A 15,611-nucleotide genomic window follows, 5' to 3' on the forward strand; every position below is an offset into this window, starting at 1 on the left:
TGTTCTCCTGGGATCTGCCAAGTCCAGATTTGTCAGTCGGACTCTTAGGTGGTGAAGAGTGATTCATCACTCCAGAGAACGCATTTACACTGCTCCAGAGACCAATGGCGGCAGGCTTTACACCACTCCAACCGACGCTTGGCATCGTGCATAGTGATCTTAGGCTTGTGTGCGGCTGCTCGGCCATGGAAACCCATTTCACGAAGCTCCCGGCGAACAGTTCTTGTGCTGACGTTGCTTCCAGAGGCAGTTTGGAACTTGGTAGTGAGCGTTGGAGGCCAGGACAGATTCTTTTTTACACACTATGCGCTTCAGCACTCGTTGTTCCCATTCTGTGAGCTTGTGTGACCTACCACTTTGGGGCTGAGCTGTTGTTGCTCCTAGACATTTCCACTTCACAATAACAGCACTTACAGTTGACCGGGGCAGCTCTAGCAGGGCAGAAATTTGACTGACTGACTTGTTGGAAAGGTGGCAGGTAGCCTGCCACGTTGAAAGTCACTGAGCTCTTCAGTAAGGCCATTCTACTGCCAATGTTTACCTATGTAGATTACATGGCTGTGTGCTCAATTTTACACACCTGTCAGCAACGGGTGTGGCTGAAATAGTCAAATACACTAATCTGATGGAGTGTCCAAACTTTTGTGTATATAGTGTGTGGTTAGCTGATATGTAAAATACCTTTCCAGGAGTTGTAAAATCTGGCATGCATCTGCAATGTAGTCAGGCAGGAACTCGACTATTCGTCATCCCACAAACCATGGTATTCTTCCTACCACATGCAACCACTGATGAAACTTTTCCACTGATGAAAAGTTCTTCCATTTTAGACTTCATGACAACTAAGCACATTGCATAGAATGTCAACCTACATTTTTTAGGCTGCTACATTAATGAACAAGTACAAAATCAATACTTGCAACGAGAAATCAAGATTTTATTTTGGTTGGTCGGCATCTTCCAAAACCAACAGGGATAAATGCAACAAATTATGGAAATAATGAAAAAGACCTACGTGAACATAATTTGTGAAAGGACGCAGAATTCCATTTGAAACATTCCAATCTTCAGACTTCTGAATCGTATAAAACAAAAAGGAGACGTCATAAGAACCTTTCTTAAAAACTCATACAAAACAAGCCTTTTAAGTCACCTTTTGACATAAAAGCTGTTCTGATAGTGTCTACCCATGCTTTGGCTTCTCTGAACAGGTCATCAATCCATTTATGACAAGCAATCTGTGACGCGTCAATGATTGCTACGTTACGTAAAAGGCAATGGTGCATCTCTTTATCTGTGATAAAAGGAACACAGCTCTGATCATTTGGAACACATGACCAACTGTGTAGTTTCCATTAAAATCAAGCTGTGATCTGCATCTCTCCTCTTAATGGTAGACTAGAGCCTCCCAAAGGTTAACCTGAACCTGTACCTCTTTTACTTAACACTGCAAAATATATTGCATCCCAACATAATCATGGTCATCAAATCATTACTTTATGTCTTTAAGCAGAAAACTATATTTTCCAAAGTCATTGTCATTTGGGGCTATAAGATGGTCTTTTCTTGCTTTGGCCAGTTTCATCAAAAGGAACTCCCTGCGCTCCGTCCATTCCTTTAGTTCCTCGTTTCCATGAGCCAGTTTACACAACTCCTCCTCTGTGCAAGTGCCTTTAAGGTATCTGTGGAAATGGATGCCGTATCAGAAATGTCAGTCACCAATAACACCATTTCCAGTAATCAAATTAGGCACCAGTGACCTAAATAAACGTTGAATTAGCATATTACCTCTCGCAAACTCTGAAGGTGCCAGTGGGGAAGCGATACTGCCAGCAGTTCTGATCGTCTTCAGAGTTAAACACTTTCTCTCTGTGTTTTTCTGAGGTGATGTGCTGCTGCCACTGCCTGTCACTGTTGCAGTTCTTACCACAAAGCCAACAATGGTTGCCAGCCTAGCATAACAGACGTCATCAAGATGATATTAGCATGTTGATGGTTTGTGGTCACTTACAGCATGTTGACGGTTATATATCCATCTGGGCGTGGTTAAAACAGAGATCGCTTACCACCTCCTCAGCATAGTCTGTGGGCATGTGGATCTGCTTCCCGTTCTCCTTGATGGTGCTGTTGGAGGCCTCCTCGCTCCAGCCAGGCTTCTGAGACTGCAGCCAGTGCTCATACAGCTGTTCCATGTCTGGAACTAAATGGACACACACAGTTTAGTATCTGATTAAGTTTGTATTACTCATCATAATACATCACACAGGCATGAACTGCTGTACAAATACTACAGTCTATTTGTAACATGAACTCACTGTTGTTCTCTTTCATGTATGTCCACAGGTCCCTTTCCTCTGTGCTGTGTGCAAATGTGCAGTTTCCGATGTACTGGCACTTTTTGCCAGTAGACACGTGCATACAAATCTGTAAGTAAAACACACACACACACACACACACAAGCACTTTACACGAGGACAAAACATGATCCTCTCTGGGAGATTCCCATACGTGTCAGCTGAGTATGTGGTCAGACCAGTTGTTCTGGGAGCATTTTCAGCCCTCCTAGGCCTACCTCAAACTGAGATGGGATGGGCTTCTTTGTTGGGAGAGGGCGGATCGTTGTCCACTTCTTGCGTTCAATAGAACTCACCAGCACCACTCGTTTGTCTTTTGACCACCTGCAGCACAGGTCAGATGAAATTCACTATGCTGACCAGGCTCATTATTCAAATTGTCCCGAAATGGTTTCAGGGGAGAGAACTACTCACGAATGCCTGGCTTTGGCAGTGCAGTACTTCTTGTTCTTGTCTGCCTCACTAACTTGGCCGTTTCTCCAACACTGCCCACACACAAACTGCATCTTCAGATTTGGGGGTCCAAACCTCTTCAGTGGTGTGGTGAATTGCTGGAATGACACAAAATAAATGGTTTGTGTTAGGTCATGTGGAAAATCTGCAGTCAAATGAACATTAGAAATACATTTAGGAAATAATGCATTTGCTGAATATAGTGTTGTGTACAATGACTGTTTACCAGGGATCCTTGGGAGCCTGCCTCCATGTTCCAAAACCTATTGGCCTCATGGACTATATTTTCAGGAGTGATGCCTATATGATCATAAACAGATTGCAAAGAGTTTTAAAAGGGATGTTCACTTAGAAATCCCACAAAAGTTACAAGAAGGCCATAAAAATAAAAATAAATACTCTTTCCGGCTGTATGTAATAACACCCCCCAAAATTCTGGGCTAATAATGTAAGAAATAACACAAACAAAAACAAAATACTGAAAAGTTGCTTAGGATCTAGAAGCAGAGCTGCCATGGCTGTGTGCTACGGCACCATCTTACAACTGGGAAAAGTCATCTTGATGAATTACCAATAACATTCTTTGATTAGATGCTATTTGAAGGCACCTTTAATAGGTGATAACAGCTTACCTAGCTGGTGCTGCATCATCCACACCTTCAGCTCGATCAGGCTGTGGGCATAGAAGCACTCGTCCTCCCGTACGCAGCCGTAGCGCACCTCATGCCGACAGATGTCCATCTGGTTCTGCGGACTGTACGGACGGATTTTGGAGTAGCGCACAGTGTTCTCCCTCAGAATGTGGACCAGGCACCTGAAAAGCACAACAACTTCTATCAAGTTCACAACCCCCACTGTGCAGAACATAGAATCATGTTACAATATACACAGGTGGGCTTAACGCAATAAAAAAAACTGTAGTTGCCAAAACAAAAAAACCACCTACATTCTTCACAAAATTAAGATTCAGAGAAAAGGTCTGTTTGAATTCACATGCAATTATGCTACAAAACTATACACAATGTTTAGTCGAGTTCGTGTTTCCAAAATGAACATTCTTACAGTATAAGAAAGTTTTTAATTACTAAAGGAACCAGAGCGGTCAGCCACAAACCATCACTTACAAGGTAGACCGCTGCTTAATTCACTTAAAAACCTCTGCATCTCTCAGCATGTGTAAACAAGTGAAATGGCTTACTTTTGATCTTCAAAGGCATGTTTTGTCACAGGGTGAGAGCAAAGAGATGGGTTGTCCTTATTGGTTTTGCTGATTATTCTGGGTTTGTGATCAAAACACACCTGGAGATCAGACCAGATACATTAGAGGGATGAACAACTCTTACAGGACACTACACACAGTACAGGTTTTAATAAAGGGCACAGCTCCCACTCACAAAACACACGCTGAAGGTTATACCAGAGGCAGTAATATGACAGTCAACGTTAGTGTTGTATTAGTGTAATTCCACGGTAACAGAATGACAGCAAAAACAACAAACCGTAATTCTGTTACCAAACTTTGTATCTGCACTGCTCTTCAAGTAAATGTTTAATTTTATATCAGTGGAAATTGTTAAAAGTTGTCCTAGTGCATGGCTTTGTATGGTTTAACTTGGCAATAATAGTTTTTTGTTTGGCATACTTTTAAAAACAGAAAAAAATCGTAGTCTCAGCATCATTGTTACCGTGGAATTCTATTGCTCGTGAGAAGAATGAGGATACAGGATGTGGTTAAAGTCAGGTTATATCAGGGGAACTTCAAGTCAAACTTTCTCTCTATAACACAGTGGTGCTCCACTCCAGTCAGATGTCCTCAGTCCTGCTGGTTTTCATTTCTCCCTGACACTTAATATAATTGATTGTCTAGAGTCCACACACTATTATTCTGGACTGATTAAAAGGCACAACCAAGCATCCACTGCAGCACTCAAGAACCAGAGTTGTGCACCCTTGCTGCTCTAGCACAACAATGGCAATGCAATAAGACAGTCTCAGCAACTTATGAATGAAGACACCCCATTACAGAAGGAACATATCACTTTTTTTATTTTTTTTTACACATTAAAAAACCCAACTTACCCCGCAGAGGAACATGAATATCCCGTGATGCTCCTGTAGGATCTTCGGGACAGTCAGATTGATCTTACTGGTGGGCCCAAATGGATCAAAGAGAAAGTCTCTGCAGATGAAGCCTTTGCGCTCCAGGGACCAAACATCAATCTCCTCTTGGCAGTAGGCAAATGTGCAGTGACCAGGGTACCTGCACCCCTCTCCAATGGCGACATCTACAAGGTCATCGTTTTAGTTAATAATCTCCATAGGCAGCTGAACACTGGCACAGACGGACCATGAAGCGTATTGGAGTAGTAGTAGTATTATTATAGTAGTAGTATTTTCAAGGCTTACCTTTGCAGATGTAGTATGGCCCAACATACTGGGATTTTGTCGGTCTGGGTCTGATCAACTTCCATGACTTGTCTGGTTGATTTTTTATCCTTCCAAGTAATATGTCCTTCTTGCATTTGTGCTCTTCGGTATAGAGTGTAAAATCCAACACTCCAAGCCCTAGTGATAGGATATCAACATGAGCTTTCACATCCAATAATTATCATCATGTCCCATACCCATTTATCAACCCAGTTTCATACTCTTAGATATCGCACAATAAGCAAAACAGACTTATTCATGTACAAAAATATAAAACGCAACATGTAAAGTGTTGGTCCCATGTTTCATGAGCTGAAATAAAACACTGCCCAGTTATGTGAAATCCATAGATTAGGGCCTAAATCATTTATTTTCATTGACTGATTTCCTTGAATGAACTGAAACTCAGTAAAATCTTTGAAATTGTTGCATGTTGCGTTCATATTACATAAAGCATGTTCTTACCAGTTTTGACATAACAGTTTGAGCATGCCTGTTTGAATTCATGAGTATCAGCCAGGGGATTTTTGGCCAGATCCACAATAGCAGGGAGGGGGGTTACATCTGGCATCCCCAGGGCCATTCCCATTGGCTTATCATGGTCAGTCAACTGGAGGGGGAACAAAGATCATGATTTTTTATTTTTTTAAATAAACAAGAAAAACTAAAACGACATATGAACACAAGGTACTGTTGTGAAAATATCAGTGGAACATGAAGACTAGACTAGCTAGACTCACCTGCATGAATGGATGCTGACTATATCCTAGATCTGGGGGGGGGGGGGGGGGGGGGGGAAGAAAAATACAATCAGAGACAACATTGACAAAGAGTTTATGAAAAGTAAACAACCAAAAAATCTATTTTCAGTTGATTGGTTTGTCAAAATCCAAATTTGTTAGCAATTGAGATTCCACTATTCAATAAGAAGTTATTTACATTTTAGTCATCTAGCAGACGCTCTTATCCAGAGCGACTTACAGGAGCAATTAAGGTTAAGTGCTTTGCTCAAGGGCATATGGACAGATTTTTCACCTAGTCGTCTTGGGATTCGAACCAGCTTACTGGTTACTGGCTCCCAAGCGCTAGGCTACGTGCCACCCCAGATATAAGGATAGTAACAAAATGTTCAACACATTCGAGAGGTATTACCGTTAAACTGGCTGTATGCAACTCCTTGCATACCTGTCTGAGGCTCTGACATGGAGAGACTATCCAGTGAATCCAATGGAGAGGAGACCCCGAAGGTGTCCAGACCTAAAGAGTACCCGCTGGCTTGTGGCTTGTGGTAGGGAGGAGGCAGAGTCACTGTGCACTGTGATGCCACATGCATAAAGGGGTTCATGTGAGATGGCATAAGGAAAGGACTAGACATGGAATTTGAGGGGGCACTGGTTGGAAAAGGGATAGGGCCTTTCATGGTGGGAATGACCTAGAGGAGAGAGAACAATACACTCTACATTAGATATTGTTTTAACATGATAGTGAAAAGGCCACATTTAAAACAAAAACAGATAAAGAAATATAATTGAATGTGCAAAAAATAAAAAATAAATAAAAAATAAGGTTTTCCTACATTAGCAGCAAACTCCCATGAACGTACCATGGGAGATTCTGTGGGCCCGGGGCCAGCTTGGTCCAGCAGATCATCCAGGTCATCTCCAATAATTTCCGCATCGAAGTCCGGGCGAGACTTTTGCATTGGCAAATGGTAAGACTGGGTAGGGCTGGCTCTGGCACCATTGACCAACGTAGGCATGGGCTTGGAAATGGGCATAGGCAGGGGCACCGGAACATGAATGGGCTCTGGGGTGTGAACCTCAACAGGCGAGACCGAAGGGATGATGCTGACAGGGGGGGATTCAGCTTCTATTCTCTCATTCCGAGGGGGGTGCACCTTCATGGCTGCCAATGGGTCTAGGCTTGGGGGGGCTGGGTCTGGACCATCAGTTTCCTGAGGGGGCTGATTCACTTCTACAACACAGATGGGAATTTGGAAAGTGCAAACATGATTTTTTGCAACAAGACCTTCCCCCTTTAAAAAGGTCCAATGCAGACGTTTTTCTCTCATCAAATAATTTACGGGTAACAACTCAGTAACTTACTGTGATTAATTTTAATTGAAAACAGTTACACAATTTTAAAATAACTTCTTCGCAAACAGCAATTTCTCAACTAAGAATTTTGCTAGGACTGTCTGGGAGTGGTCTGAGTGGGGAGTGGAAATGTGGAAAAAAAGCTGTTATTGGCAGAGGTTTGGAAATCTCTCTTATGGATGGGTTGGTTGTTTATCAACAAAAGTGATGCGTGTGCAACTATGGGGCAAAACAGACAGGGTTGGCTTATTTTGTCACAAAATGTTAATTGAAAACAAATACATTTGCACAATGAGCAACTGTCTCAAGCACACTGAACAAATATATAAAATGCAACATGTAAAGTGTTGGTCCCATGTTTCATGAGCTGAAATATAAAATCCCAGAAATGTTCCATATGCACAAAAAGCTTCTCACAAATTTGTTTACATCCTTGTTAGTGAGCATTTCTTCTTTGTCAAGATATTCCATCCACCTGACAGGTGTGGCATATCAAGAAGCTGATTACACAGCATGATCATTACACAGGTGCACCTTGTGCTGGGGACAATAAAAGGCCATGTGTCACACAACACAAAGCCACAGATGTCTCAAGTTTTGAGGGAGTGTGCAATTGGCATGCTGACTGCATTAATGTCCACTGGGGGAGGGGGGGCTGAGGAGTATTTATTTCTGTGATAAAGCCCTTTTGTGGGTAAAAGATTCACTCATTGGCTGGGCCTGGCTCCCCAGTGGGTGGGCCTACGCCCTCCCAGACCCACCCATGGCTGCACCCCTGGCCAGTCACGTGAAATCCATAGATTAGGATCCATATTTATTTATTTCAATTGACTGATTTCCTTTATATGAACTGTAACTCCGTAAAATCTTTGAAATTGTTGTACGATGCGTTTATATTTTTGTTCAGTATACATTGTTACAGTTGTTGGTTAGCTAGCTAGGACATTTTTGCCATATCAGCATAGACATGACAGTCAAAACAAGACATGGTATCAATAACAATATACAACGAGTTGAAGCGAGCTTACTATAATTCCACACATGGCAGCTTCTTGTCATTGTTACTAGCTATCTGACCGTTCAGAATCATAACAACTCACCCCTTCCAGCCACGTCAATGCACGTGCATCATTTACGTGATGTCAGCCAACCCATCTATTGGTCTATTAACTAATTTAGCAAGGCAGGCCAAAATTCCATCCCACCAAAACAGCCTGAAATTTCAGGCAGCTTTTTCAAACAGCTCTTACACTAAAAGGGCATTATAATTTTTATAATAATTTCACAGTATTATTCCAACCTCATGGTAGAAATATACACTGAGTATACCAAACATTAGGAACACCTTCCTAATATTGAGTTGCGCACCCCGCCTTTTGTCCTCAGAACAGCCTCAATTCGTCGGGCCATGGACTCTACAAGGTGTCGAAAGCGTTCCACAGGGATGCTGGTCCATGTTGACTCCAATGATTCCCACAGTTGTGTCAAGTTGGCTGGATGTCCTTTGGGTGGTGGACCATTCTTGATACACACGGGAAACCATTGAGCGTGAAAGACCCAGCAGCGTTGTAGTTCTTCACACAAACCGGTGAGCCTGCCACCTACTACCATACCCCCTTCAAAAGGGACTTAAATATTTTGTCTTGCCCAGTCACCCTCTGAAATGGCACACATTCACAATCCATGTCTCAATAGTCTCAAGGCTTAAAAACAGTGGCGGCTGCTGAGGGGAGGACGGCTCATAATAATGGCTGGAAAGGCGCTAATGGAATGGGATCAGACACATATCAAACCTGGTTTCTACCATTCTACTCAGTGTAAACAAAACACAGGAAAAACACATTTGACTGCACTGGGCGTTGAGTAAATTACTCAAACTAAATCACAGAATGTCTTACCAATTTCTATATCTTCCACAGACGTAGATCCATGAGACTGAAACAAATAAAAAGAACGCTCTTAAAATCTTTACTTGCTGGTACACCACGTTCACTTGGTGCAAGTAATCTGTATTGTGTGCGGATTCCCACAAAGAAATGGAATGCCCTTTACCTTGTCATTGGATGCACCTGAATAACTTGATCCAGGCAAAACATTTAAGGCAGGCTGTTGAAAGGAATGTCTCAAGGTTAGATACTAAGCCACATACTGAAGTAGCCCATGTGCCATAATTCATACTCACACATACTCTCACCTTATTCCTGACATAGGCTTTACGGATTTTCAATCCCAACATTTTGGCCAGGTCCTGAGTCAATCGTATGACATTGGGATCCTGAAAAAAACAATCACATATTAACAATAAGGATTATGAACTTAGGACAATAAAACAAACAATCTACAAAACCTTATCACATGGTATATTTTCTCTGCGGTCTCACCTGAGGAACTGCAAGGGAGCACTTCGCTACAGCCTCATAGGCCTCTTTATGCCTGCCCATCTCTTTCAAGGCTCTGGCTTTCCTATAAAGAGCTCTATGGTTTCCCTCATTCAATTGAAGAGCTTTCTCACAGTCTACTAATGCTTCATCATGCAGACCCTGAAATTAAATTCCCAAATTATACCACTTTTTGAACAGAAAATAAATAATACTTCATTCATAAATGTAAGACAAAACACACCACTTTCTTATACCTGACTTACCGGTACTATGTTCAAGTAAGCAGCAGCTCGATTGGCATACAGCTTTTCCAACGTTCCAGTAGGTACACTGATGTCTTCCGAATCTGCATATTCTGCTATGCTCAAGGCCTCAGTGTACATTTCTATAGATCGCATCCATTCCCCTTCATTGAACACATCATTTCCTTCACAAAACAGATTCCTCACAAGGTCCTGAATGAACACCTGAAAAAACAAATTCAACTTCTAAATACCTAGATATGAGGTGCATTCTGAGCTTCATATGTCAGTAATGTAGGTGCTGCCATTTGGGTTGCAAAGTCACCTCATATCGTTCCTGAGTTCCAGGATAGGGCAGAGTTGACCTAGAAACAAACAAGTTCAAACTTAGATCTCCTTCCGTTGACACTGAAAACATGAGCTTATTCAAGTGTTACACCATTCAAGGACATCGTGGAGTAATCTTTTCCCAAATAATACAATTCCAATATTACTCACATTGAGGCACAAGATCCAGAAATTGCTAAACATCTGACTTGTTGTACAGTTCCAGGCAGTTACCACCATGCAAACACTTAGGCTGTACTGTAATTCTCTTCCCCCAAGACCATCCCTTGGTGGCTGACAACAGCTCTGTAGCCTGATTTCCCTATGCGCTCAACCAATCAGCATTCCCTAGGTACACTGACTTGGACTGGGGAGTCCTGATCATACTCACTGGATGAACTGCAGCCCATTCTGAATATCCTGCCAGCGACTGCTTCGGTCCTGACACAGGATTGACATGTTCACCTGTTACTTTAGGTCCTGGTCTCTGTCAACACAATATGTCATTTTAAAAGTTAGTTAGCTTGCTACTTAACATGTTTTAGGCCTACTCGGAGTATAATTGTATCATTGTCAAAACCGTTTTGTCGTAGGTTTTGCATACAGTAAGAATACGTCCAAACATACATGTTCATTAAGTTACTCACTCATTAACTACTCATATAAAGATGAGACAATTCCCATCCTGAATTTGTATAAACGTTAAACAGGTGAAAATTTAACAAAGCATACGACAGCCTCGAAAACCCACAGCTTTAAATTCGCCATGCCTTGAACTTCCTGTCTGTCGTCTTCACAAGCTAGTTAGTTAAAAGTAATCGGTCAATATTTCGAGAAGATAAAAATCTAACTAGCTAAAGTGAGTCTGCTTACGACTGACAACGAGTTTGGCTATACAAATCTACAGTACAGTAGTTGGAAGAGTTGATCCTGGACGAACGTTATGAAGTGTACATTATCACAAGTCAGCCCCATAACGTCAGGAAATGTTCGATACCCACTGACTTGTAGCTAACTAGTTAGCGTCTAAGTCGAACAAATACCTCAACCTAGGTAGGCTAGCTTAACTAAATTAGACTAACCGATCTGGCACGAGAAAGATATTGATATTCTAAACACAAACAGTATGCAATGTGATTGCTAGATAGCCATGGCTATAGCGTTTACAGTTACATGCTTGTCAAAGATAACGTTCACTAGTAGAGTACCTGTAAATTTTTCTACAGTAACGTTAGCTAGCTTCCTACCTAGCTAGTTATCAATATGTCGGGCGGGAGATGCAAGTGAGCTAGCTACAGTACATGGCTGTTAGCGGTGTAGCTAACAGCTAGATAGCAAACTAGCTAGTTAGCCATCTTACAAATAATGACATTTAAAATATGCTCACCCTTAAGAAATATTTAGGTGTAAAGAAAAAAGTCCACACCTAAATGAGTACAGCTTAAGATGTATGATCTGTTCCCTGGCCAGCATTAGTGATTTCTTGAGTGTTGGGGACACGAATCATAATGTGGCCTGATCTCTGGCCTGACGTTTTTCATGTTTGCTAGATTCCATACTTATTCGAGGAAACAGGGCCCCCTGTTGACCACAAACGGTGTTCTGACTTTTTACTTTAGTAAACTATGAAATTACAGTGCTATCTATGTACATGATGAGATCTTGAAATGTCAACAAATAAATATAATTTCATATTAATTATTAACGGAAATATAGCATGCTATACAACCTTTTGACACAGTTGACTTGCTGGGCCTTTATGAACATGTTTTCTGTGAGGAATTGCAATGCAATAAGGCTGTTGACATGATAAAACAATGACCACAGACATTAATTTATTGATCAATTAGACCTACGTCTAGTATTCTACATGGCATTAGTCCTGAACTGAAGTCCTTGGTCTTTCAGAATCTGAACAAAAGTCATTTAGCAATTGGCTTTAAGTAATGCTAAATGATGGACTCTGGGGTGATTCTAACAGAGAGGGAACTCAAACCAAATTCAGACAAGTGTTCAAGGATTAGTTTACAGCAGATTATTACCGAGAGGAGGAGGGGATGATGCTCAGGAGATTATTCAAACCAGACTATAAAAAAAACTCTCCACTGCACTGAATGCCTATGTCCACCAGAGTGTAAATAAGCAGCAGTACATGCAGACTCCCTCTTGCACACCATGCCTGCGCTTTATCGGATACCTCTACTGTTCTCTGGTAAATTGCTGCTGGAATTTCTTTACCTTTTTAACACATTTTGCAGGGAATGATTAAGAGGGAGTGAGGGGAGTGAAGTAATGTTAAAGGACAATGTTATGAGTGCCTTCAGAGATCTAACATGAAGGAACTTAGATCTGTTATAGTCTGATGATTCAACTCCTTAATTTCATACAACAATACAACTGTATCATCTTGAAATGGTTGAATCTTTTATTTCAATAATCTTGAGATCTTTATATAGAGCTCATTTTATGGTATAATTTTTACTTTAACACATGTTTAATGATTTAACAAATCAGTACCAATGTCAATTGCCATGTCTTGTATGTTGACAACTAATATGCACATTACAAATTCATGTTAATTTGATCTGGGAAAAGAGGTTATAGAACTAGACCAGAGTATAAGAGTGTAAAGGGAAATTCCAGCTGAACAAAAAGGAGAGCAGTCCCATAAAAAAGTGTGAAGTTGTTTTGTATTGTGGGAAAGGGGTTTCATTTCATAAGCTATGGTTGTCTAAAAATATCAGTATCAGAGAAATTATATTCAATCATAAACATATTTGGTTTAATACAAGTTGCAAAAAGGAGACACCCCAGCATAGAAGCACAGAAAACGAAGTCAAAACAAAAGACAGTGACTTTGCCAGCTGCTACAGAATCACGGTGTTCCTAATGTCCTTGTACCTTCAGTAGCTCTGGCGTCAATCACTATCAAACGATATGAGAACAATCCATAACATTCAGTGACAAGTCTAGTGACCATCAACCCGTACACAAATGAGTGTCACAAATAGAACACTGGAAATCATGTGTCTGACAGAAAGGGAAAACATTAACATTTGCTAAGCATTGTGTTTATTACTCTTAACTGAATATGAACTTCATTCGTCTTAAATATTCCCCATTACAAAGAGCATCTTTCTTGGAAAATGTGAGGGACTTCTCCAGGCTTGCAATATAGACTTGTAATAATACAGCATGTCCATTCAGACACTTTGAACACTTAGACATTCAGAATCATTTTCATATGAGAGACTAATCACAGCGCTACACTTCTAAATATTCACTTGATGACAGGAAATATGACGAAAGAGATAGTATGAAGCAAATGGCACATACTAAGCAAGGCTGCTACATACAGACAAGCATAAGCAAGTGCACATTTTGAACAAGATGTATGTATATGTAATTGGTGTACATGTGATGCGCTGAGTTTCATGTTCTTCTTCTGTTGTTGTTGTTGTTGCAGTGGTGATAGCCTCTATGGCACTGGCCCCCACGAACTAAGAGAGGGCTACTGGAGCTGGCAGGAGTCATCAAGTGCAGCACAGGCAGATCAGCCCTGGCTTATATGATGTATGGCTGCTACTGTGGACTGGGGGGGCAGGGCTGGCCCAGGGATAAAGCAGACTGGTGAGGCAGTAGGACAGAGGCGCGATGAGATGTTCTAGCATGTAAAAGTCTGGCATGTTCTGTGAAGCTGATGATGTATTACTGAGCTATATAGTTGTAATGATGCGTTATAAACATGTTAGAAAAATATATATTTTTGGGGGGAGTGCCATTTCATAACAAACTCAGATCATTTAGAGTACCACTGAAAGAAAACCCCCTCAATCAACTGTTCAGTCTGGTAGGCCACAATAACAACCTGCATTATGCGATGCAGTTCAAACTGCAAAGTGTATCATTTTGGGTTTTGTTTTGAGGTTTTGCCCTCCTGTCAATTGGATATTTGGAAATAGACATGCACAACCAGCGCTCCCACACCCAAAATCCTAACCATAACTTCCTTCTGTCCACTAATCACAGACATGAACGCCCACAACACCGTTAAACTACAGAACCTCCAGCCTCCAGATCTCTCACAGGCCTGCCTACTAACAATAGTTGAGCCCATCCTCTTTCATTTCCTTTTGTTTTAAATAGAGCTGCTGTTGGTCCAAGCTACAATAATATGGAAAAACGCCCAGTCTCTGCCTTTTCAGTTAATAGTTTCTCAAACATTATTTATACAATTATGGTTTTAATTGGGTATTTTTTAAACGAGAAAAAGGGACTCTATTACTTATGTAGTGCATCACTGAGACAGCAAATAGTTGTTATAATGCTCTGTTTTAAGTGTTACGGTAGTGTATTTTTTCCTTCATTAAGGTGCTGTCACAAACATGACTGCTGCTACAGAGATGCAGAAACTGCTGGTTGCCAAACCAAGACAGGAAAGTATCAATGGACATGTGAAGACAGGACTGCAGAATGTGGTAAGCCATCTCAGTTTTATGCACATGAATGAGACATAATGATTAAATCAAGCTGAGTAAGCCTATCCCTCCCCTTACAGAGGTGTGGTCATTTAGAGAATGAAAATACTGCATGCTATGACCTTGTCATTTTTGTATAGTTTTGCTGTTGGAAATGAATGGGTCTTTTCAGTGCATGGAAAATAACAGATATGTCATCAACAAACATCTGAGTAGTTTACAAACACTGCAGACATTATAGGGGACGGGAGGGCTAGGAGGGAATGGGCACGAAAGGAATAATTTCTCACCCACATTTTCAGGTATTTTAAGCTCTCACCATAATTGCTAATCGCAAAAGCACATCGGACAAGCAACACAGTTCAGGATGTTTACGGTGTTTAATTGAGCATCAGACATTTTCTAACATTTCTAAAACTCAGAGTGTTTCCTTCATATCCTCCACAGACCACTCCTTTCACATCAACTGTCATTTAAGGAAACTACTCACCCACCTAACCCTCTTTTCATTCCAGATGATCTCAAGGACAAATGTGAGAAGATTCTCTGCAAATGTTACAGGGAGGCAGCCAAATGCTTGAGAAAGGCACCTTTCATACGGAAATATGCTATGTGGCCAGACTTTCTCTGTGGGTGTACACTGCCGACATGTAATATCTACTGATTCAATAAATGTACACTTGTTGATTTTTACATTTGCTGTGTGTCTATTTATGTTAATAGAATATCAGAAGGATCTCCTTCACAACATTATAATGACATGTAACAGCAGTAATACTTCAGGGAATTTTGTATTGGTATCTCCTTTTTTCCATTTATATGAAAAGGAGAAATATGCTTAAACCACTATCAC

At 41.0% G+C, this 15,611-nt stretch overlaps 1 protein-coding gene and 1 non-coding gene across 7 annotated transcripts; one reads left to right on the top strand and one right to left on the bottom strand.

The window, feature by feature from the left end:
- Positions 1-913: 913 nt before the first annotated feature.
- On the bottom strand, positions 914-11,848 carry LOC106607341 (zinc finger CCCH domain-containing protein 7A). Of its 6 annotated transcripts, none has more exons than XM_045720538.2 (23): positions 11,668-11,848; positions 10,672-10,767; positions 10,279-10,318; positions 9,975-10,178; positions 9,712-9,870; positions 9,525-9,605; positions 9,383-9,436; positions 9,229-9,265; positions 6,838-7,208; positions 6,420-6,666; positions 5,975-6,006; positions 5,700-5,844; positions 5,214-5,372; positions 4,887-5,092; positions 4,006-4,106; positions 3,440-3,621; positions 3,034-3,107; positions 2,769-2,905; positions 2,573-2,678; positions 2,316-2,424; positions 2,067-2,200; positions 1,789-1,952; positions 914-1,682 (listed from the first exon to the last, which is right to left on the bottom strand). In XM_045720538.2, the coding sequence occupies exons 2-23, from the start codon at positions 10,737-10,739 to the stop codon at positions 1,493-1,495; spliced, it is 3,000 nt and encodes a 999-aa protein (XP_045576494.2). In that variant the 5' UTR covers positions 10,740-10,767; positions 11,668-11,848; the 3' UTR covers positions 914-1,492. The 6 variants fall into 6 exon arrangements, with proteins under 6 accessions (XP_045576494.2, XP_082832725.1, XP_082832726.1 ...); XM_082976599.1 differs by having other exon boundaries at positions 6,387-6,666; XM_082976600.1 differs by having other exon boundaries at positions 6,811-7,208.
- Positions 11,849-12,407: 559 nt separating this feature from the next.
- LOC106607234 (uncharacterized) lies at positions 12,408-14,758 on the top strand. Its single transcript, XR_014392674.1, has 3 exons — positions 12,408-12,492; positions 13,747-13,910; positions 14,652-14,758. It is a non-coding gene; the product is annotated as an uncharacterized LOC106607234 (transcript).
- The last annotated feature ends 853 nt before the right edge of the window (positions 14,759-15,611 follow it).

Source organism: Salmo salar, chromosome 06, assembly GCF_965601325.2.
Source record: "Salmo salar chromosome 06, fSalSal1, whole genome shotgun sequence".
Classification (NCBI taxonomy): Eukaryota; Metazoa; Chordata; class Actinopteri; order Salmoniformes; family Salmonidae; genus Salmo; species Salmo salar.